The 23287-nt window shown below is 42.8% G+C and overlaps 1 protein-coding gene across 1 annotated transcript in view; it reads right to left on the bottom strand.

The window, feature by feature from the left end:
- Nucleotides 1–10365: 10365 nt before the first annotated feature.
- Egfl6 (EGF like domain multiple 6) overlaps nucleotides 10366–23287 on the bottom strand; it is a 72336-nt gene continuing 59414 nt past the window's right edge. The window contains exons 9-12 of the mRNA XM_035449812.1: nucleotides 21956–22036; nucleotides 16622–16723; nucleotides 12769–13034; nucleotides 10366–10476 (exon numbers count right to left, since the gene is read on the bottom strand). Of these exons, the coding sequence (XP_035305703.1) occupies nucleotides 10366–10476; nucleotides 12769–13034; nucleotides 16622–16723; nucleotides 21956–22036 (560 nt within the window). The remainder of the gene's footprint in view (nucleotides 10477–12768; nucleotides 13035–16621; nucleotides 16724–21955; nucleotides 22037–23287) is intronic.

A 23287-nucleotide genomic window follows, 5' to 3' on the forward strand; every position in this document is an offset into this window, starting at 1 on the left:
CTTCTGCAACAGATACCTCAGACATACAAAGGTCAAAGGACGCAGAAGCAGCGCCTATTTCAGGAAAAGTTACTTTCTTCACACATCAGACAGTGGCTGGCTGGTGGGCCAGGGACTGATTAAAGGCAGATCTGTGAGTTCCAGGACAGCCAGGGCTACACAGAGAAACCCTGTCTCAGAAAACAAATAAACAAAAAACCCAGTGATTTTTTTTTTTTTTTTTTTTTTTTTGGTTTTTCAAGACAGGGTTTCCCTGTGGCTTTGGAGCCTGCCCTGGAACTAGCTCTTGTAGATCAGGATGGTCTCGAACTCACAGAAATCCACCTGCCTCTGTCTCCCAAGTGCTGGGATTAAAGGCATGCACCACCTCCGCCTGGCTAAGACTTTCAATTTTAAAAATGGTGTTAAGTGCTTACTTACTTCATTGTTGTAAGCCCTTTATTTTGGAGACAAGGTCTCACTTTGTAACCCGGCCTTAAACACACAGTGATCCCCCTGCCTCATGCTCCTGAGTGCTGTGGTTTTTGGCATGCACCAACAGTCCTGGTTTGATATAGCCCTTTACAATTAATTGTCATAGAGTTGTGATTTCAGTTTTCTTTTGCTGATAAATAAACACAGTAAAGTGGATACACCTTAAAGTTCTATCTTGGTAAAATTATGTCTTCAGGATGAAGATTTGCTCTCAAGTGCTTCCTGTTTGCCCCTCCCACCACCACAGGATAAGTGCTATATAACCTCCATCTCCATACATGAGCTTTGTCTGTCTTCATGTTCTCAAAAACAGGCTTACTGGGCTGGGAAGGTGAGTCAGTGTGTAAAGTGCTTCTTGTACAAGTGTGAAGACATTAGTTCCAATCCCCAGCACCTATGAAAAAACTAGGCATAGTGCTATACATCTGTAACCTCAATGCTGGAGGCAGGGCCTTGCTGAGTCAGGGAGTTCCCACTTCAGTGAGAGACCTGTCTCCAAAAGTAAGATGGAAGGCCTGGAGAGATGGTTCAGTGATAAAGAGCACTTATTCTTGCAGAGAACCCAGGTTCAGTTCCCAGCACCCACATGGTGGTTCACAACTGTCCATAACTCCAGTTACAGGGGGTCTGACTCACTTTTATGATCTCCTCTCTCATTCTCTCTCTGTCTCTGTCTCTCTGTCTCTGTCTCTGTCTCTCTCTGTCTCTCTCTCTCTCTCTCTCTCTCTCTCTCTCACACACACACACACACACACAGACTCATAGTACTAGTTTATATAAGTTTGTCTCACTCAATTTTATGTCTATGGAATTTGCCTCTGCGGTAGGTTTTCATTCTGTGTGATATTGGCTTATATGCAACTAACACAATGTATGCATTTTGATGTTAGTGGTCATTTGAATTGTTTTCGTTTTTTGTTCTATTATAGACACAGGGTCTCTCTACATAGCCTTGGCTGTCCTGGAACTTGCTATGCAGCATTGGCTGGCCTTGAACTCACAGAGATCCACCTGCCTCTGACAACCAAGTGCCGGAAATAAAGGCATGGAACACCACTCGGGCCTTGTTTTTGGTTTTGGACAATCATGAAATAAGCTACGACGGACATTTTCATTCCATCTTTTGGTGGACATATGCGCTGCTCTTGAGTATATACTCAGGAGTGGAATTTTTGGGAAGTAGGGTAGGTATTTGTTTTAGTTAACACTGCCAAATATTTTTTCCAAAATAATTGTTATAATTGACACTCCCATCAGCAAGGAGTGGAGTTCTCATAGCTTTATATCCAGACCAACACTTAGAGATTATCAATTGTTTTAATTTCAGAGATTTCTAGGATGATCAACTTAGGCAAGTGATCCTCAACCTCATTTTAGGATCACGTGGTGTTACAGCTTGCATGAAAAATGTCACCCATAGGCTTTTGTATTTCAGTACTTGGTTCCCAATTGGGGGAAGCTATTTGGGAAGGTTGGGACTTTCAGAAAGTGAGCCTTGTTAGAGGGAGTGTGTCACTGGGGGAGGGTTTTGAGAGTTTATAGACTCATTCTACTTCCAGCTGGCACTCTTTATTTCCCATGTGTGGTCTGCTTCCTGCTCCTGCTGCCATGCCTTCTGTATCATTCTGGATATCTACCCTTCTGAAGTTAAGCCCAAATAAATATTCCTTAAGATGATTTTGGTCATGATAGTTGATTACAGCAACAGAGAAGTAACTGGTAAACCTTTAGAACTCCTGGAGGTCAGGCCAATGAAATCAGAGTCTCTTGGGTTAAAGCCTAGTCATTACTGTATTTTAATGCTTCTTAGGTATTCCTAGTGAACATTCAAGATTGAATACCATTACCTTCATTTGTTGTGATACTGCCCTTAACTTCACCCCAAAGTCTTTCAAGAGCTACTGATTTGGGGAGGACCTGGGTTTCGATCCCAGCACTCCCATGGTAGCTTGCAAACATCCTTAACTCAATTCCAGAGGATCTGATGCTGTGGGCCTCAGGCATGTGCACATACCCTTTTGCAAGCAGGCAAAACACTCAGGTATACAATTAAAAAAGAAAATCACTGATTTAAAACATTAAGAGCTGAAACCAAATGCACAAACCCCTTAGAACGCAAAACATGGCATGCATTTTGCATTCTTCTGTAAACCATCTGTTTCTTGATACTGAGTTAAGATAAACCTAGGGATCCCCAAAGATTCATCCCCCCCCACTCTCTCAGCCTAGACACACGGGAGAGGGACTAAGCCCTGCTCCAAGTGATATGGCAGACTTTGAAGAGCCCCCATGGAAGGTCCCACCCTCCCTGGGGAGCAGAAAGGGGATGGTATGGGGGGGCAGGGGAGGGGGGAGGGAAAGGGAAGTAGGATTGACATGTAAAAGAAGCTTGTTTCTAATTTAAATAAAAAGACTCATTCCCCCCCTATGAACCCCCTTTGGGGATTCATCAAGAAGCCAGTTTAACAGGCCCAGGAAATAACTCACTAAAAGCGTCCTTGGTGTGACACCTCCCCTACTTGAGCTCTGGAGGCTCTTTACTCTAGTAGACCTTTTCCTCAACCAGAAGCTCCCAGATGACTCCTCCAAATAAGAACATGCAAAGTAGAACAGAGTTGGGTGGGAGACACCCTGATCTGGACCACAGGAGTTGACTCTGGCACAGTTGGATCCCAGCATGCTTCTCTGGGATAATGGTGGAGGATTAGAAATTAGGTGTGCCTTGCCACTTCCCGGGCTGTAAGTGTCCTAACAAACTTGACCTAAGCTGCCCTGGTGTTAGGGTGGGGTGTGGCTTTCACAGGTTAATTTACAATGAGAAATCCAGAGAGGAGCTACGCAGGACAAGGACAGAGCAAGTTCAAGATCAGCCTAGGTAACACAGTGCTACCCTATGTCAACATTTAAAAAATAAGGTTAAAAAAGAGGGCTGGGTATGTATATATTCAGTGGCATGCATGAAACCCTAACCAATCCCCAGTCAAAGACAAAATTGAATAAATAAGTAAAGAAAAATGACATAGTTTTAGAATGTCCAGGCTTGGGCTAGATAGATGGAATACCATGTAAAGGCTCTTGCTGCCAAATCTGAGTTTAATCCCTGGAGCTGACATAAAGGTAGAAGGAGAGAACCTACACCGCAAAGTTGTTGTCTGACCTGCACACAGTTGTCATGTTTGCTATGAAAAGAATCAAATTGTTTGGGCTGGTATAAGGCCTGGAATGGCTAAGTCCTCAAGTCTAGCTTTTGCACAATGGAATGTTGTAGATGGGCTGGTATACGGTCTGGAATGGCTAAGTCCTCAAGTCTAGCTTTTACACGATGGAATGTCATAGACTGATGGGATAGACCCATCTTTAAGCTTATCTTGTTTGTAAACAGCTAGTCAACATACCTGTGTACTTAGGTAAACAGCTCCCTGACCTCAGCCCCCTTTGTGACTTTTCTTTCTTTGAAACAGGCTTTTATGTAGCCCAGGCTGGCCTTAAACAACTTATGTAGCCATGGGTGGCTTGGAATTTTTTTTTAATCCTTTTTCCTCTACCTCCCGAGTGCTGGGATTACAGATGTGTGCCACCACTACACACACACACACACACACACACACACACACACACACACACACACACACATGCACACTCGAGCATGTTAATAATAAGTGCATTTAAAAACATTTCTAGTTTCATCTATCATTAGTACTTATTAAGTCACTCATTGCTTTCAAAGATCTGACCTTCCCTCTGCTCAGCAAAGAGAAAGACCTGTAAGTTTCTTCAGTGCCTTCATCTTACACAGGCCTTCCACTCTTTCTTTTCTGTTCTTTTCAGGATCAATGTAGGTATAGAGGAGGAGGAGAGAGGGGGAGATTTCTTATTTGATTAGTGTGTGGACTTGAATGGAAGTGCCGCCCCACAAAGATAGCTATGTCTACTTCCTAACCCTGGAATCTGTGCATGTGACCTTATTTGGGAAAACATCTTTATACTTAAGCTACCATAGATTGATGACAATCAAACAAGCAAAGGAGCCAGGCGGTGGTGGCACACGCCTTTAAATCCCAACACTAGGGAGGCAGAGACAGGAAGATCTCTGATTTCAAAGCCAGCCTGCTCTGCAAAGCAAATTCCAGCATAAGAAATGGGCTCCAAAGCTACAGAGAAACCCTGTCTCAAAAAAACCAAAAAGAAGCCGGGCAGTGGTGGCGCACTCCTTTAGTCCTAGCACTCAGGAGGCAGAGACAGGTAGATCTCTGTGAGTTCAAGACCAGCCTGGTCTGCAAGAGCTAGTTCCAGGATAGCCTCCAAAGCCACAGAGAAACCCTGTCTCGAAAACAATCCCCCAATATATATATGAACAAGCAAGGGAATGATGAAGGATCCATAGGTCTGCCTTCAATTATAATCATAAGATGAGAATTCAGGGCTGGAGAAATGGCTCAGTGGTTAAGAACTTTAACACTTAGGCTGTTCTTCTAGAGGACCGGGGTTTAATTCCCAGCACCAGCATGGCAGCTCACAACTGTCTGTAACTCCAGTTCCTGGGAATCTGACACCAATGCATATAAAATAAAGTTAAATAAATTATTTTTAAAAAGATGCGAATTCAAGCACAATTTTTATGATTTTTGTCGCTAGACATTATTCAAAGTCCCCAAAATTGCAGAAAGCTGTAGGGAAAAAAAGCACAATGAGAAATGAGACAAAGGGATGCTATTTCACTTAAATACCTCCTCTTGTCTATTCCGTTGAAGGTCCAGTTGTCCTTTAGAAACCTGAGCTGAGGCCCAGCATGTGGGATTTGATTCTGTCAGTGTGGCTGGTTTCCAGGACTACAGATGGTGGCCAGAGATCCCGATCCCGACGTGTGGTCTTCTGGAAATGGCTTACTTCACTTCGGTCCTTGGGCTCTCCTTTTAAAGGGAGGTTGTTTGTTTCATCCAAACAGCCAGTCATGAGTGTTGACCCACAGGGCATGGGGCTGTACTTCCTTATCTGTCTGTCTATCTTTCTTCTTTTTTTTAACCTTGTAACTTCATGGCACTTTCTCCCAGACTGATAACTGTATGCTTCACCTAGAGCCCTTTCTACATGCCTGGAGCCAGGCAGTCTCCTCATCAGAAAACATTATAAAGAATGGCTGCGTTCTCTGCAGACTTTTGTGGAGACACACTTGGCCTGAAGTGTACTCCTCCGATTTGTGGTGTGTGAGAGAAGCGCTTCTCCTCTCACCCTCATTTTCCCCATAGTAAACTAAAGCATAGTAACTGCACTGTTTGGTTTCTGTGATAGTATTTATGATAGTCGATTTTCATCTGAAGGCGGCTTCAAAGGCCACCTGGTTTCTGAAGAGAATGGAAGGCGTCATCTCCTTTGTTGTGAGGCAATCACTTAGCTTGGTATTCTGGATGGAATTGACAAGCTCTTAATTCCAGCTTTTGCTTCATGGGATCTAGCTGGTAGACTTGAGTGGGACACAGCGAGCTTACTCACATTGTAAATGGCTAATTGATTGCTTGTTTACCCTAGGCAGAGGCAGCTCCCTGGCCTCAGCACCTTCTGTGATTTCTTTTTCTTTTTGAAACAGGAACTCATGTAGCCCAGGCTGGCCTTGAATTCCTTGAATGCCAAGGATAACCTTGAATTACTTATTCTGTTTTCTCCAACACCCAAGGGCTGTGAATACAGGCATGCACTGTCATGTCCAGTTCATTTGGAGCTTTGGCTTGAACAAAGAGCTTCTTGTATGCTAGGTAATGATTCTATGCCTGAGCACCAGGCATCCCCATTCCCCGGTATTTCTGACTTTTGAGCAGGCCATTCCTACAATGGCTCCTGCTTCTAGCACCGCAGCTCACTTCCAAGGCTCCTGTCTACACACACACTACTGTCCTTGCTGCAAGTGCCTCGGGGTCTGTTTCTGCGGCTTGCTACCAGCCCATACTGACACAGCCTTTGTGTGTGTGTGTGTGTGTGTGTGTGTGTGTGTGTGTGTGTGTGTGTGTGTGTGTGTGTGTGACTCCAGGACAGGTCGATGTTGATGTTACCACAGTGCTGAAATTTCCCTTTGGATTAGGCATTGGGTGGTACTTGTATGAAATATTACCCAAGAAAGGGTACACCTGAAGCTCCATATGTTCCCTGTGCTTGTGCTATAAGAATCCTGTCCCTTCACTTGTCAGGGACCAGGCACATGAGACACAGAACAAGTAAGCATTAGCAAGGGTGAACTGAGAGAGGTCTGGAAGACTGAGTGCTTGAAGGTCTCAAGCATGACTGGGTTGGAAGGGTTTTGGTACACAGAGAGAAGCAAAAGTTCACAAAAGACCGGGGAAGAGGTAGAGACGGAGTAGCAGATGCCTGTCTGATGGTGTCTGCCTGGTGGTACACTAGGATAGCAGCTGTCACCAGGGGGTGCGGAGGGGTTTCTGAGAGAAGATTTCAAACACTGCAGGATGCAAAGTGTCCTGTGCTCAGTGGGACAGCTGTGTGACTATGACTGAGACTCATCTTTGCAGAGAAAAGACTTTTTTTCTCTTTCTTTCTTTTCTACCCTGTTCACTTTATCCCCTCCCCTCATTGGCTTTGTTTGTTTTGAGATAGGATCTCTCTGTGTAGCCCTGACTGTCCTGAAATTCACTATGTAGACCAGGCTGGCCACAAGCTTACAGAGATTTACCTGCCTCTGCTGGGATTAAAGGCTGGGGTCCCCCCTCGGCTTTTTGGAGACAGTCTCATGTAGCTCAGGCTGACCTTGAATTTGCTATTTTGTTGAGACTATGAACTTCTTTTTGTTTTTTGGCAGATTTTTTTTTATTTGAATTAGAAACAAGATTGTTTTACATGACAACCCCAGTTCCCTCTCCCTCCCCTCTTCCCCTGCCACCCCCCCCAACTAAAACTCTACCCATCACATATCCTTTCTGCTCCCCCTGGATGGTGAGGCCTTCCATAGGGTGTCATCAGAGTCTATCATATCCTTTGGGATAGGACCTAGGCCCACCCCCCCCCGTGTGTCTTGGCTCAGGGAGTATCTTTCTATGTGGAATGGGCTGAGACTATGAACTTCTGATCCTCCAGCCTGTCTCTTGAGTGTTTAGACTAATGTGCCACCGTATTCAGCCTAGTAAAAGGAGTTTTAGACAGAGTAACAGGATACAAAAAGTGCTTCAAACACTTCTCAGCAAGACCAATTTCCCTCAGCCTCAGTCCTTCTTGGTACTACACTGGCATTCACCATCAGTAGCCAGATGATGTTCCATTGGTGGGGAAACTGAGAGACATTCCCATTATAAACTCTTGGCTGCTGGATTATACATGAATCTGTGTGTAACTGAAGTCACAACCTGCCTGGTATTTAAATGTGGATTCATTCTAGGTATTTCAAATCATGAAGAAAAATTTCACATACGTGACATTCAACTTTGACAGGGGTGGGGTGAGGGTGGGGGCAGACAACTTTCAGATTTTTGGTTTTTTTGTTTTGTTTTGTTTTGTTTTTTGAGGCAGGGTTTCTCTGTGGTTTTTGGAGGCTGTCCTGGAACTAGCTCTTGTAGACCAGGCTAGTCTCGAACTCACAGAGATCCACCTGCCTCTGCCTCCTGAGTGCTGGGATTAAAGGCATGTGCCACCACTGCCTGGCACAACTTTCAGTTTTTAAAAGCAATTTCTATTGAAGTATTACATACATAGAAAAGTCAGTGCACCAGCCATTAAGTGAACTGTTCAATACTTTTTACATACTGAACATGCCCATTCAGAAGCAGAAAGCACATATACATGCACATATTTAGAAACACACATACAGCCGGGTGTTGGTGGCACACGCCTTTAATCCCAGCACTTGGGAGGCAGAGACAGGTGTATCTCTGTGAGTTCGAGACCAGCCTGGTCTACAAGAGCTGGTTCCAGGACAGCCTCCAAAGCCACAGAGAAACCCTGTCTCGAAACCCCCCGCCCCCCAAAAAAAGAAAGAAAGAAACACACATATATACATCCCACACACCCCTCAAACACTAGAATTCCTTATTTTCTGCAAGTTTTCCCTAGTGGTCCCTTCCAGCACTTTCCCACAATGGTAAATACACCCCAACTCCTCTCCATTGATTAATTTTGCCTGGCTTTGACCCGCATACAACTTTTATAGCACATAGTACGTGCTTTCTGGCCACAGTTGATGTGTGCTGCCCTTTTATTTATTTTTACATTATTACTTCTAGATTTTGAGACCAGGTCTCATTATGTAGCTCTGGCTAGCCTGGAACATGTTATGTATTTTACCCAGCTGGCCTTGTACTCAGAAGTCCACCTGCCTCTGCCATCTGAGTGTTGGGATTTAAGAAGTGTGCCTCAATACCCAGTTGAGTGCTTTGTTTTAAAAATCCACCTATGTTGCTATGAGTGCTATCTTACAGTCAACTGGAACAGAATTTAAACAGCTGTCCTGGCAAAAGTGAGTTTCAGGGAGGACTGCTCAACTTCTCTCAGAGAGAGAGAGAGAGAGAGAGAGAGAGAGCATTATTTGCAGTGCTGTGACTGGTAAGGAGCCAGTGTTCCTATCTGTCCTTTCTAGCTGTCATACTCATCTACTAGAGTCCAGAAAGCCACGAGTCGGATGGTGGGTGGGGAATCTCTATGAGTGTCCAGTGTTCTTCGCACAAAAGCATTGTACTGTCTTTTTTTTTTTTTTCCTGTACTGTCTTTTCAGGGATATGTGTGTAGTGAATAGCTTTGGTGAATATACATAGTATATTGTTTCCGGAAGACAGATTTGGTACTCTCTGTCTCTCTTCTCTTTTGACAAGGTCTCACATAGCCCAGATTAGCATCAAATGTGCCATGTACCGAAGGATGACCGTAAACTTCTGATGTACTGGGATTACAGGCAGGCACCACCACTCAATTTATTAGGTGCTGAGACTGGCCCCACCATTCAATTTATTAGGTGCTGAGACTGACCCCAGGATTTGGTGCTTGCCAGACACTCCACCAAGCCACCCAAGCCCGTTTTAGCCAATTGTTATGAATACAAAGTATTTCAACAGAGAAATGAACAAAAATTATGTTTTCCAGAATCATACACATAAGTAAACATAGGATCACTAGCATATCCTTTTATCTTACTATGACATAAAGTGGTTAACTGGATATGATTATAAAAAAATTAAATATGCTAGTTTGACTGTGAGAGAGCAGGCTGAGCCACTTAGGCAAAGATCTATGTTTAATGTCATTGTTTCCAAGAAGTACCTTAAAAGTTAAATGATTAAACATTTAAAAAATGATTTACTTTATTATTTTATGTGTATGTTTATGGGCTGGAGTATACACATGTGTACCACACACATGAAGGTGTTCATGGAGGCCAGAAGAGGGCACTGGACTCTCTGGAACTGGAGTTGCAGCTGGTTGTGAGATGCCATGTGGGTGCTTGGAATTGAGCCTGGATCCTCTGGAAGAGCAGCCAATGCTCTTAACCACTAGGTCATCTCTCCAGCCTCAACAACTAACCATTTATCTTTGCTATTTTTCCTGTTGCTGTCATTCTAGAAATGTCATTTGGAAGAGTCCATCTGCTCACACAGAAAGAGCAGATATACTAGGTAGGGGTAAGTGAGCTGGTATTTCCATACTTCGTGTCATAATGTGGAAAATTCAGAAACATATGAGAAGGCACAGTGGTGTCTTTATATTAACCAAGTCTTAGTACATTTGACACAAGAAGGGAATCTTATGTTAGTATTTCTGTTGAAACATTACACATTTTCAGCTTGTATTTATAAATTGAAGAGTCCTATGACATAATATATATATATATATATATATATATATATATATATAACAAAGAAATGAACCAAAAGCCACATATAAAGCTATAAAGGAAGACAGTGACATTCAGCCCTCTACAGATAAAAAGCCATCTGGACACAAGCCTGACACCAGTAAGACACCATCCACTGCAATTTCTCCAGTTTTGCCTTTGCCACGTTCTGCTTCAAAAATGACCTAAAAATGGAGAAAGAATAGAAGTTTACTTCAAAACAATGATGTTATCAGACTATTGAACAACTGTTAGCAAGGACTAAACTTGTGTCTCTATTGTATGGAAATTGCCTTTCATATTGACTACATAGCAATATGTTTCCCATATGCTAAGAGCTCACAGTGAGACCTCTGTTCAGAGAAGACAGGCTCACAGGAAACTCTGGAGGATTCTGAAAAGTCCTGTGCCTGGTGGTGGTGGCACATGCTTTTAATCCCAGCACTCAGGAGGCAGAGGCAGAGGCAGAGGCAAGCGGATCTCTGTGAGTTCAAGGCCAGCCTGGTTTACAGAGCGAGTTCCAAGACAGCCAGAGCTGTTACACAGAGCAACCCTGTCTTGAAAACGAAAGTCCTGTTCTATAATTCTGAGCAAGGAACTTTTGGAATTTCCCTTTAAGGACGTGAAATGAAAACAATGAAAAATCTTTGTTTACTTTTGTGTGTGTGTGTGTGTGTGTGTGTGTGTGTGTGTGTGTGTGTGTGTGTGTGTGTGTGTATGTGAGAATAGATGTTTACTATGTAGCCAAGGATGACCTTAAACTGCCATTCCTCCTTTGTCCATCTCTGAGTACTGGAATTACTGGCATGCCCCACCAGGCCTGGTTTGTACAGTGCTTGGGATTGAACACAGGGTTTTGTGCATGCCAGGCACCCACTCGACCAATGGAGCTGCGTCCCAACCCCCCTCTTTGTTCTTCTATTGTGTGATTTTTTTACTTTTCTCTCTCAAGAAACAGCTCTTGTCAAGGTCCTCCAAACTCAGTAACCTCTTGATCATTTTATCCTATTTGTTCTTTATCAAATTCATTAACCAGCTTCCTTTTAGAGACGTTTCCATTTCCTTTATTAAACCTACTTCTACAGTAAAAGATTAACTCAGCAGGTCTGAGTTGTTCCAAACCTGAACATTTGAGAGATGGTTTTCTCTCACTAAACACTCAAAACTACTTGGTTAAGGGTGTTTTTGTTTACCTGTAACCTTTAGCCAAGCCAGACAGTTCATGCTCAGAATGTGGTTTATGATGGGGGCCTTGAGTTATATGACATCAATGCAGGTTCTGGAAATGCTGGAGAGTGCATAGCTAAGGTCAGCCATGCCAGCAATGATGCGGGCAGACTGAACCATAGTAACAACTTTGAAAGCTTGGAGAGACAGATAAGTGATAAAAATGCTTGCCTTGTAAGCATATGGACCTGAGTTCAATGCCCAGAACTCATGTAAAAAGGCCATATGTAGTGATGTGCACTTGCAGCCCCAGTATTAAAGGAAACAGAGGCAGGTGGATCCTCTGGGCTTGCTGGTCAGCTAGTTTGTCATAATTGGCAAGTTCAAGGCCTATGTAGAAGAAACGAGGTGGACAAGGCCTGAGGAACAACACCTGAGTTGGTTGTACTATGGCTATGGCTTTCATGTTAACATACAGACATATACACACATATGCCACACACACACACACACACACACACACACACACACACACACACACACACACACACACACCCCTTTGGGTTCCAAGGCTTGGGAAAGCCTCCCTGGTGTGAAATACTTTGTGAATTTTGTCATTTGTCATACGTGGATGCTGGGAGAATTAAGAACTGCTCAGGGGTCTACTGGGCAAGAAAAACTACAAGCTTCTGCCTGGTCCTTCCTGGCCTCTGGACTTATATCCCATTTTCTTTTTCCTGATTTTAATGTATATAAATCACAACTGTAAATGTAACAGTTTTCATCAGTTCTATGGAAAATTCTACAGGATCATTTGCCCCTCTGCCCCACATGAGAGTGGGAATTCCCCTACCTGCCACCTGGCTTCAGTTCAGTTAAAATAACCTTAAAATAATTATATTCTGGCTGTCACTTATTGAGCTAAGTTCCATAGAATGAACAAGAAACTATTTTCCTGTTTGCTTATTTGCTTTTTTTTTCTTGGTTTTTCGGGACAGGGTTTCTCTGTGTAGCTTTGGAGCCTATCCTGGCACTCGTTCTGTAGACCAGGCTGGCCTCAAACACACAGAGATCCTCCCGAGTGCTGGGCTTATTTGTTTTTAAGATATTAAAGAATGCATAGCTGGTTTGCATGGAACTTAGTAAGAGGGGCTAGACACACCAATAGGTCATTTCTGAAGAACTGAAGGAATACCCTCCTTAGTCACACTGAGTAGGCAAGTCTTGCCTATCTTGTACACCTGAGACCTATGGACAACAGTAAATAGTTTGTTGAATCACTGGAACTATGGAATTCCTTCCCCACTTACACTTTTGGTAGTATCAATCCCTTGGTACAACTGGATTTTCCCTGTCTTCCATCTCTCATCCTCATTTTGAGTCTCTTCCCATGCCAGGGCATTGTTGCTATTTTTCACGAACACTCGAAGTTTTCCTATTTTGTCTCCAGCCAGCCGGTAATCGAAGAGCAAACAGAAGGTGCTTTTGGGTGTCAAGTTGGGGAGGAAAAGTTCCAATCGGCCAATATCCTTCTTGTGCCCCGCCAGTGCAGGGACTGCCATATAATAACCAACAGCTTTAAGAGAACAAAAGGCTGTGAGAAAGCTAGAATAAATAAGCTAGAAAAATGAACTACAAGGGCTGGAGAGATGGTTCAGCAATTAAAAGCATTGGCTACTCTTTCAGATGACCCAGGTTCAATTCCCAGCACCCCACATGGCAGCTCACAACTGTCTGTAACTCCTGTTCCAAGGGGATCTGATGCCCTCATATAGACATACTTGCAGGCAAAACACCAATGTACATATAATAGAAATAAACAAATTATTAAAAAAAAGAAAAGAAAAATGAACAACAATCTCCCATAGGACATGCTGAAGTCCTTTACATTAGAATAGAATAGTTATGTAAAAATGATTCATTATGCAAAAATGATTCCTGTGGATTGGAGAGTTGAAATATTTTCTTATACAGAGAAGAGCTCTAAGGGCCAGAAAGCTAAGGAATTTTCCACATTCAGAAGCAAATAGGAATATAATAGAATGGTCATTTAGCACTGAAGGTAATTTGCAGCTAATGAGTTCCAGAACACTTCCACCTTGATTATTTGAGTCTTAGGATGCATTTTCCACTGAATCAAGGATAGGTATTGTATTAGTGACTTGTGTGCTGATACAAAACACCCTAATAAAAAGAAACTTAAGGAAGGACTTATTTTGGCTTACAGTTCAAGGATATAGCCCTGGGTGGTGGAGGAGGTCATGGCGGCAGTAGTTTAAGGCAGCCAGTCACTTTGTATCCACGGTGGGGATGTAGACAATGCTGAACACTCAGCTCACTTTGCCCTTTTAATCGAGTCCTCAATCCCAGCCCAGGGAATGAGTGGTGCTGCCTACATTCTGAGTGGATTTTGCCATCTCATTTTAAGCTAGAAAATTCCACATAGACATTCCAGAGGCTAATCTACTCTAGACAATCTCTTGCAGATATGCTTGTCTCCTAGGTGACGTTAGAGCCTGTTGAGTTGACAATGTTAGCCATCACAGGTATGATGGCCAGCTACTTAGGTGGATCTAGAGAAAAATGTCTCATCAGAATACACTTGGCCTAAACTGGGCGTTATTATTATTATTATTATTATTATTATTATTATTATTATTATTATATGTGTATGGATGCTTTGTCTACATCTATATTTGTACTTGTGCATGCCTAGTGATCTTAGGATCCAGAAGAGGGCATTGTAGTATGTGGAACTGGAGTTATAGATGATTATGAGCTGCCATGTAGATGCTGGTAATTAAACCCAGGTCCTTGGGGAGAACACCATTGCTCTTAATCCCTGAACCATTTCCCTAGACTCAGCTAAAATAACTCTTACATAGCATGGCCTGAAAAAGTAGACAAGAAAGAATTCACAAAGAAGCTGGGAGGAAGACATTGGGGATGGTGTACAGTATTCTCCTGGTACAACTCCTGGAGACACTTGTAGGACCCTGGCTGATGCTACCTTAGTCTTCACTGGATCCAAGCACTGTTGTGTCCTTTTCCCCAGAAAAAGCATAATTCTGCTAGATGGGCAAGATGACCTTTGGTAACAACTATTTGGAAAAGAACAATGCTGGTATACTTAAAATGTTTCTGGCAATATACAATTATCTTTGCTATGTAAATCTTCCATCTGCCTAAATGGCCACTCTTGCAATCTTCCGTCTCTCTGTTTAAATTACTTAAAGTGCAACCTGAGGTTGGAACCTGAAAGAGATTTAAGGATGATAGCTTATGTGGAATGCTAGCTTAAGGTGTACATAAATTAGCAAAATATCCTATTCAAGGCCAACTTCTCTTTGGGCATTAGCCAGAGTCAGAAACATGGTAAGAGCTTTTTCCTTTGTTAATCTCTATGTGTGAAGAGTGATTTCTCACTGGGATGGTATATTATTTCTACAACAGCTTCACCAGAGTCTGTTGCCATCATACCCGTGATGGCTAATATTGATGGTCAACTTAACAGGATCTAGAGTCACCTAGGAGACAAGCCTCTGGGCACAGCTGGGAGAAATTGTCTAGATCAGATTAGCCTCTGGAATGTCCATATGGGATTGACTAAGCTAACTGAGGTGAGAAAATCCACTCAGAGTGGAGGCAGAGCCATTCCCTGGGCTGGAGTCCAGGACTGGATAAAAAGGAGAAGGTGAGCTGAGCCTGAGCATTCATCAAATTAAACTCTGGGATGCCCAGTGGAGTTTGAATTTCAAATAAACAATATGTTTAAGACATACTAAAAAGTGTATTTAGCTCAACTGAAGGCATCTTGTACTTTATCCAGTCACTCTATCAGCTGTACTCTCTCTTCTGTGACCTCTTCAATCCCAGCTAAAGCCTTTCAGCTTTCAGCTCTCCTTGACCGTTTATCCCTCCAACACTCTCAATTCATTCCATGTTTATTGTCTGCATTTTCTCTATAGGGGAACACAAGACTATTTTTGAGACCCGCTGGACATGTAGGAAGGGAGAAGGTATGATGTGATTGCCTCAGATGCTGAGAACCTGGGGGTCATTTGCAAATTGGGTGTTGCAAATAGGAGACTTCATTGATGGTAAATTCAATGTAAGACAATGCTGACTGCGTGAGCTGTCAGTCTAGGACTCCCCATGTGCTATAGCTCTGGTAGCACCATTATCTACATTCCCATAATGGAAGAAAGAAGAAACTCGTGTTAGTTATCAAGACAGTTTCTCTAAAGATGTATTGTATTATCTCTTGTTAAAGTTGTCCACTGCCCTTGAATCTTTAGGGTTAGGCACACTAGAACAACTGCTGTGTGGGATATATTTCTTTTACCCCAATCCAAGTTCTGACAGGAATTCTTGGTAGAGGATATCAAAGCTTTCTGACTGCAGGTCTGGACTTGTAAGGTAAGGAAATATCTCAGAAAGGAATTTGTCCTAAGGAAGGCTCTTCTAACCCAAGGCTGAGTCTGTACATCCACAAAGAAATAGGAACTGGAGTCCAGAGCTGTATAATAGTTGTTCCAGTTATATGGCCAGCTTTCAGGAGAGCAGGATTCCATATGTGCTCCTAATTGTATCTGCAAGCCAAATCCTCCATCCAAGGGGAAGCCAGGGCCTGCCAATAGTGCTGAAGCAGACACTACAAAAGGCAGGAAGTTCATGGCTTAGTGCTAATACTGAGAACAATTCAAGGCCAGGTGGCCAGAAAGAATTCCTTAGGCATCAGAGAGGAGAGCTGAGTCTTGGAGTTTAGGTCATTAACTTGACATTCATCATGGTTTTGATCCTTTGAGAGGTGACTCTACTATAACAACAGTGTACACAGAGGTCCTATTATCTTTAAAGATTTATTTCCTATCAAAACACAAAAAAGGAAAACTACAGAAGACTCCTTCCCATCTTCCTCTCCCTCTCTTAAAAGGAAGATGGTAAATATAAAAAAGGGATGGATCCTGGGACACATTTTCTGGGTCATAAGAGAGGGATGAAGAGGAAATAAATGCGACACCAGTTACTCATCCACCTCAGAAGGTCAAAGGTTCCCCAAGATGATAAACAGCCATGATCTAAGCAGTGACAGGAATAACCCTCCGGTAACAGCAGCCTTCTCTACCTCTCCTAGAACATATAGCAGTGATATTTAAATACCATTGTCTCGATCAGCAGGATTCCAGTCAAAATCATCTTCTCTATCCTGTTTCCAGTCACAGACCCCATGACCAAAGCTGCAGTCAACTGAGATGTTTAAGTCTGCTAAAGAAAAAAATAAAAATTACATTCAGAACCATTAAGAGAGTCATAAAAATAGCTAATTTGGAGCTCTGGAAGGTGATGTCATGGGTTTAGGTGCACAGAATATAGATTGTGCCTATTTGACATGCTTGTAGGGGTGGTTTAAACCACATTCACTGTTTTTAGACTTTTATGTTTTATGTGTATGAGTGTTTTGTCTGCATTTATATTTGTGTACCATGTGTGTGTTGGTGCTCATAGAGGTATGAAGAGGACATTATGTGGCTAATTATATGTATATTACAGGTGTCTGTGGGCCACCGTGTGGGTGAGAACAGAAGCTGTGTTCTCTGCAAGAACAGCAAATGCAATTAACTACTAAGCCATCTCCCCAGATACCCTATTTTGAGTTACATCTGTAACAGCCATTCTCAATAAATTCTGTTGCAACCTTAAAAAAGAAAACTGAAGGAACCAAAAAGATGGCTCCATGGTTAAGAGCACAATGACCCTCACTAATGAATAGAAGCAGGGAATTATAACCAGTTGTTCATACAATTCAGTCCAGAGTCAAAGCGCAGAAAACAAGTGTCTGTGGAGTGCTCAGCCATAAGACGTCTAACTCACATCCCTTCCTACAAGGCTCAGGTATTTTGTTAACAGTGAGAGTAAACTGACCAACACACACACCAAACCAGTATTTCCCTTTGACCTACATCATCTCAGAACCAGATAGCTATGGATAGCCCCCATGCCCCTAAGGCAGTGGTTCTCAACCTTCCTGATGTTATGACCCTTTAATACATGTTGTGGTGATCCCCAACCATAAAATTATTTTCATTGCTACTTCATAAGTATAATTTTGCTACTGTTATGAATTATAATGTAAATATCTGTTTTCCGATGGTCTTGGGTGACCCCTGTGAAGGATCATTTGACCCCCAAAAGGGTTGTAACTCACAGGTTGAGAACCACTGCCCTAAGGCCTCTATAATTATTCAAATTATCCAAGATCTCTCTTGGCCCCTCCCCATTGACTTTCCTTCTACATAACTCTTAAAGACGTTGGCCTAGTTTTCCACTAGTTCCTACTCTTGCTTAGTGTATCCCCTTCTCTTGTACATAATAAATTATTTTTTCAATGGCATTGGCCTCATGTCGTCGCCCAGTACTTCCCTTAATTAAAATCCAGTGGGCATTTTATGAATCCAACATTCTTGTTAGAAATTTGCCAGGGACATAGTGGATCAAATAGGCTGACCTACTGGCAGTTTCTAAAATGTATTGTTTGTTGTTGTTTCCTGTTGTGGCAGTGTGGCTGTGTTGTTCAGATGGATCAGAGGAATATGAGTGGAGTCAGCTAGTGCTGGGAAACTGGTTCAAAACCAGTGTCTCTGGTTACTTTTATGTATAGCAGAGATCTGTAAGCCAACACATTAACCCACTGTATACTTTTATAAAGTCTTATGGAAGCACAGCTTTCCATTTACCTGGATAGTATTTTGTTCCTTTAAGCTACAAGGACAAAGGGACCTATGAACTATAGAGACCATCTGGCTCACAAAGTCTCACATATTTGCTCTGTGGCCCTTTCCACAGAAAAGTGTGCTGACTCATGACATAAGATAACGACAACAACGCACTGTGAAAGAGGACAGAGACCAAGACACTTCTGATGTAAAGCTAAGGCAGCACCCCTTTCTCTCCACGGTTTCTTTGTTTGGCTCCAGCTGGTTGAAATTCGCTGTATAGAATGGTTTCTCATTTACATAAGCTCAAGTGTCTCCAGAATGCTGGCATGAAAGGTTTGTATTACCATGTTAGGCCAGCCTTTTCTTGAAATTTTTTTAGTTTTGGTTTTTCGAGACAGGGTTTCTCTGTGTTGCTTTGGATCCTATCCTGGCACTCGCTCTGGAGACCAGGCTGGCTTTGAACTTACAGAGATCCACCTGCCTCTGCCTCTTGAGTGCTGGGATTAAAGGCGTGTGCCACCAAGGCCCAGATTTTCTTAAACATTTTTAAAATTACATTTGAACTATGCATGTGGAGGTCAGAGGACAATCTGTGGAAGTCAGCTCTGTCCTTCCCCTATGTGGGTCCTGGGGAGCAAAATCAAGTCATCAAGTTTGGTGGCAGGTACTTTTACCTTCTGAGCCATCTTGCTGGTCCATAAGTTGCCTTTTCTTGACTCATCTCAATTTGCCATTTCTCCCCACAAACGTCATGTCCTCTAATTTGATCATCAAAGATATCTGTCATTTGACCCTTAATAAATCTAAGGCTCCTAAGTGACTTACCCAGGCTTCACAGATACTGAATGCTGAAACTGAGCCAGAACCTAAATCAGGCTGAGATCTATGACTGTCCATTTTCCACAGGTCAGGTTTGACTTTCAGGTGGGACAGCATTAAAGGCAGACAGTGTATCTATCATATCAGAGGCAGCATGATGGGGATCTTAATGGGAAAGAGTCTCTCTTTTAGAATCTGGAGAGGAGCTTCATTAAGAGAGATAGCCTAGCCAGGGTGGTGGTGGCACACATCTTTAGTCTCAGCACTCGGGAGGCAGAGTCAGCTGGATCTTTGTGACTTTGAGGACAGCCTGGTCTACAGAGTGAGTTCCAGGACAGCCAGGGCTACACAGAGAAACCTTGTTTCCAAAAACAAGGATGAACAAACAAACAAACAAACCAACCAACAAAACCCCAAAACAACAAGAAAAGAGATACCCCTAAGTAATCCCCGTGGCAGCATGCCAGTGGGATTTCCAGAAGAGAAGAAGCCTTTATAGAAACCCCCTTGGTGGCCAGGCAGTGGTGGCACACACTTGTAACCCCAGCACTTGGGAGGTAGAGGCAGGCAGATTTCTGTGTTTCTGTGAGTTCAAGGCCTACAGATTGAGTTCCAGGACAGCCAGAGCTACACAGAGAAACCCTATATTAAGAAACAAAAAGAGAGAGAGACAGAGACAGAGACACAGAGAGAGCCAGAGGGAGATAGAGAGACAGAGAGACAAAGGAGATAGTTTGGCTAGTTGTGGCCAGTTTTTTAAAAAAACTTCTGGGAAGTTTCATGTCATGAAGTTTAGTTCAACATAGCCTGTGTGATAAAGAACATGGAAGAGTCAGGTTTTGGGTAAGACTATGCTTTATTGACAGCATCCTGACTGACTGGGAGTGGGAGCTGCAGGGGTGTGTGGCTGTGAGAGATCTGGCCTCTTAATGTGGCATCTTAATGTGACTGGCATCTTAATGTGATCAGCTTCTTAAAGGGGCAGACCCATGATCTAGATGTATACCAAGTAGAATGGGAACTAGTTGGGAAGAGGAATAGAATCAGTGAGAGTGGGAGGGGCACAACAGAGGATAATAGGGACAAACATGGTCAAAGTACATTTTAAGCATTATAAAATGTCATAATGAAATTTATTATGTATAATTAATGTATGATAAAACCATTTTTTAAAAAATGGTTTTAAAATTTGTCTGCATGTATCCCTGCAGGCCAGAAGAGGGCACCAGATCTCATGATAGATGGTTGTGAGCCACCATATGGTTTCTGGGAATTGAACTCAGGACCTCTGGAAGAGCAGTCAGTGTTCTTAATCTCTGAGCCATCTCTCCAGCCCCAATAAAAACATTATAAAATGACCTATTATTTAAACACTGGTGGTTAGGGGTAAAGGGATTTCCTCCTGGCCCTATACAGCCATCTTTTATCATGGAGGAGAGGATGCTGAGTTAATTTACAGAGTACTTGGCCCTGTAGTCATGGCAACAAAATAAACTTATCAATACAGTAATGGACAGGTTTATAGTAGTGGTAACAGAGTCAGTAACAGACCCTTGTAGTGGGAGAGGGGCACAGGACTCTCACCTAGGATTCTAGCCATCTCCTCCCTCGTGATTACCCCCGCCTTGCTGCAATAGTCTTAGGAGGCACTAGGGCAGACAAGACCTGAAAAGGCAGGACTCCGTGATGCAGCTTTTCTGACATCATCCTTATCTATGATGAAGTGGGACCTCTCAGTGATACAGTTATTTTTCATTCACTCATACTTCTTTGAAGTAAACCTGAAAAGCTCATTGCTTCACCAACTTAGACTTGGGTAGAATGGTTACTTCAGTCTGTTATTAGTGCCACATCTAGAGTGAATAAATATTTATTTACTCATGTCTCCCCAGGAAAGGTTCTGTGCCCCACAGTATAGTGAGTTTTCTCTTGATTCCTTACAATTGAAGCAGTGATTTCAAGAAATGAAAGATGATGCAGTCGAGAGTGTGCAAGCACAGACTCTCTAACTGCTTTTCTCTTACTCCCAGGGGCTGATAAGAAAGTATGCTGTGCTGTGTTCTTGAAGTGCCCCCGCCCCCTCTACTTACAAGGCAAGTTTATAGTACTATCTAGTGCCTGTCTTCATGCTGGCATGTAGGCCAGTGCAGTCTAGATCACATGGTGTGAAGGTTGACTCCTCAACCCCCCAAACCTATAAGAGTCAACCCCTTTGCACTCTAGCTTTAAAGGGAAGGCTCTATTTCTCCCTTCAAGGTCCTGTTAGAGCTCCCTATAGCCACGATGCTATTTCTCTCCTGAGTTGAAAGGTCTTTCCCCCACGTCAGGGCCTCATCTAACAAAGGTTTTCCCGAAGGGTGATCTCATGTTAGCTCCTTTCCACGAGTTTGTTAACTGTTTTAAACTATAAATACTTAGAAAGAAAACATTGGTTGCTGTGAACAAAAGTTCCTGGGAAGGAGCCAAACCTACACAGAACATTCTACAAAGGCTACTTGAGTTACTGCAGAGAGGTCGGGATGCTGCAGATCTAGAGTCAAATTATTTTGAGCTGTTTTGGCCCCTTTAATAGCCATCTGTTGCCTACCTCCATGTCTGACTGGACACCTTTGTGACTATCAGGTGAATCTTTCTCAGATGTACTAACTTAGCAGACTCCCAGCTTCCACCAACCCCAAAGCTAAAAATGTCATCAGATAGCATCTGGAGCCTATAGCAGAGGTTCCTCCACTTGGCTGGAAACTATTGACCTGGTGCTGTCATCAGTGCATTTGAAAAATGATTTGATTTATGACTTTCTTTGTTCCTTACCATAAAAATCTAGGAAACTGCTACTACATTGGAAGATGATGTTTGAGATACCTGAAATCTGTAATCCTAGGCCGCGACCACTCATCATTTATTCTCTTTGAGACAAGAGCAGTATTTTGTTTTGTTTTTCTTATTTTTTTAACGTTACCTTTGTGTTCCAGTTTGGAATTTAGCTCTTTTCTTTGGATGTAGACCAGATCCAAATCCTCTGCTTCATTTACCTTAGGAGCTGATAAAGAATGTTGATCAGTTAAGAAATAACCCAACCCTGATCTCATGCACCAAAGGAATGAATTTAGTATTGGAACCTCGAAGGTTTTTCATGGAGTCTAATGGCAGAACATGTTAGATTACCACTCCCTACCATCCATTGTTATGGATGAGTAACTGAAGGGAGACTCCATCTATGAATTATGGGGAAGTTGTCATCCATGCAGACGTGAGACTGAATGGTGGTGTGTCTGCTTTGGGGTCACTAACACTCCTGTAAGTAGCCCATCAAGCAAAGACTTACTGTGTAAGTAAGCCCAATAGACTCATTGGTTAGCCATGTTAGGCTCTGGTGTAATCACCCTTTGTGCTATTGTTGGGGCCTCATAAGGATGGCAGAGAGGGGTTGTTTATATCTTCCCTGAGAAGGAATTTGAATTCACAACAGGTTACAAAAACAAGATATGAGAGTAGGAAGGGGACTAGTTGGGAAGAGGGTGGGGACCAGCAAGAGTGAGAATGGGACAAGAGAGCATAATATGACAAAATATATTCTGCGCATGTATGACATTTCATTGGAATAACTCAGATAGTCTATAAAATCTCTTTTTTGAGACAAGTTATTTTGTGTGCGTGTGTGTGTGTGTGTGTGTGTGTGTGTGTGTGTGTGTGTGTGTGTAACCCTGGCTGTCCTGGAATTCACTCTATACCATGGTGTCCTTGAACTCACAGAGATCCACCTTACCTCTGCCTCCTGAGTGCTGGGATTAAAGGTGGGCACCATCACCATGGGCATCATAAAAACTTTACAAATGCTGGGTACAGTGGCACACATCTTTAATCCTAGTACTTAGAAACAGAGGTAGGTAGATATCTGAGTTCAAGGTCTGCCTAATTTACATAGTGAATTCCAGGAGTGCCTGGGAGATCTGGTGATGAAGGTCTCTGATTCGGTGGGTGCCCTGCATGGAGAGTCTGGCAGCCATTCAACTATGATTGCTGTGTGTTGGCAGGGAGGGCTGTGCCAAACAGAAGTACAGGACAGGACTTAGCCTCCCATTTCCCAGAGCAAGAAGACCCCATTTAGCACCTGTGGAAAATATTCTTTAGACCTTACATAGGCCTTTGCTTCTGGGGACTTGAGGGTCAAATTGTTTTCCTTTTTCTAGTTTAAAAACATTTCACCACATGTTCGCCTTCATACGCCGATCATAGCCCCTAATGCTTATATGCATATATGTCAACCCATGTGAGTATTGGTGTAGTATAG

The sequence above is a fragment of the Cricetulus griseus genome, chromosome X (genome assembly GCF_003668045.3).
Source record: "Cricetulus griseus strain 17A/GY chromosome X, alternate assembly CriGri-PICRH-1.0, whole genome shotgun sequence".
NCBI classification, from domain to species: domain Eukaryota; kingdom Metazoa; phylum Chordata; class Mammalia; order Rodentia; family Cricetidae; genus Cricetulus; species Cricetulus griseus.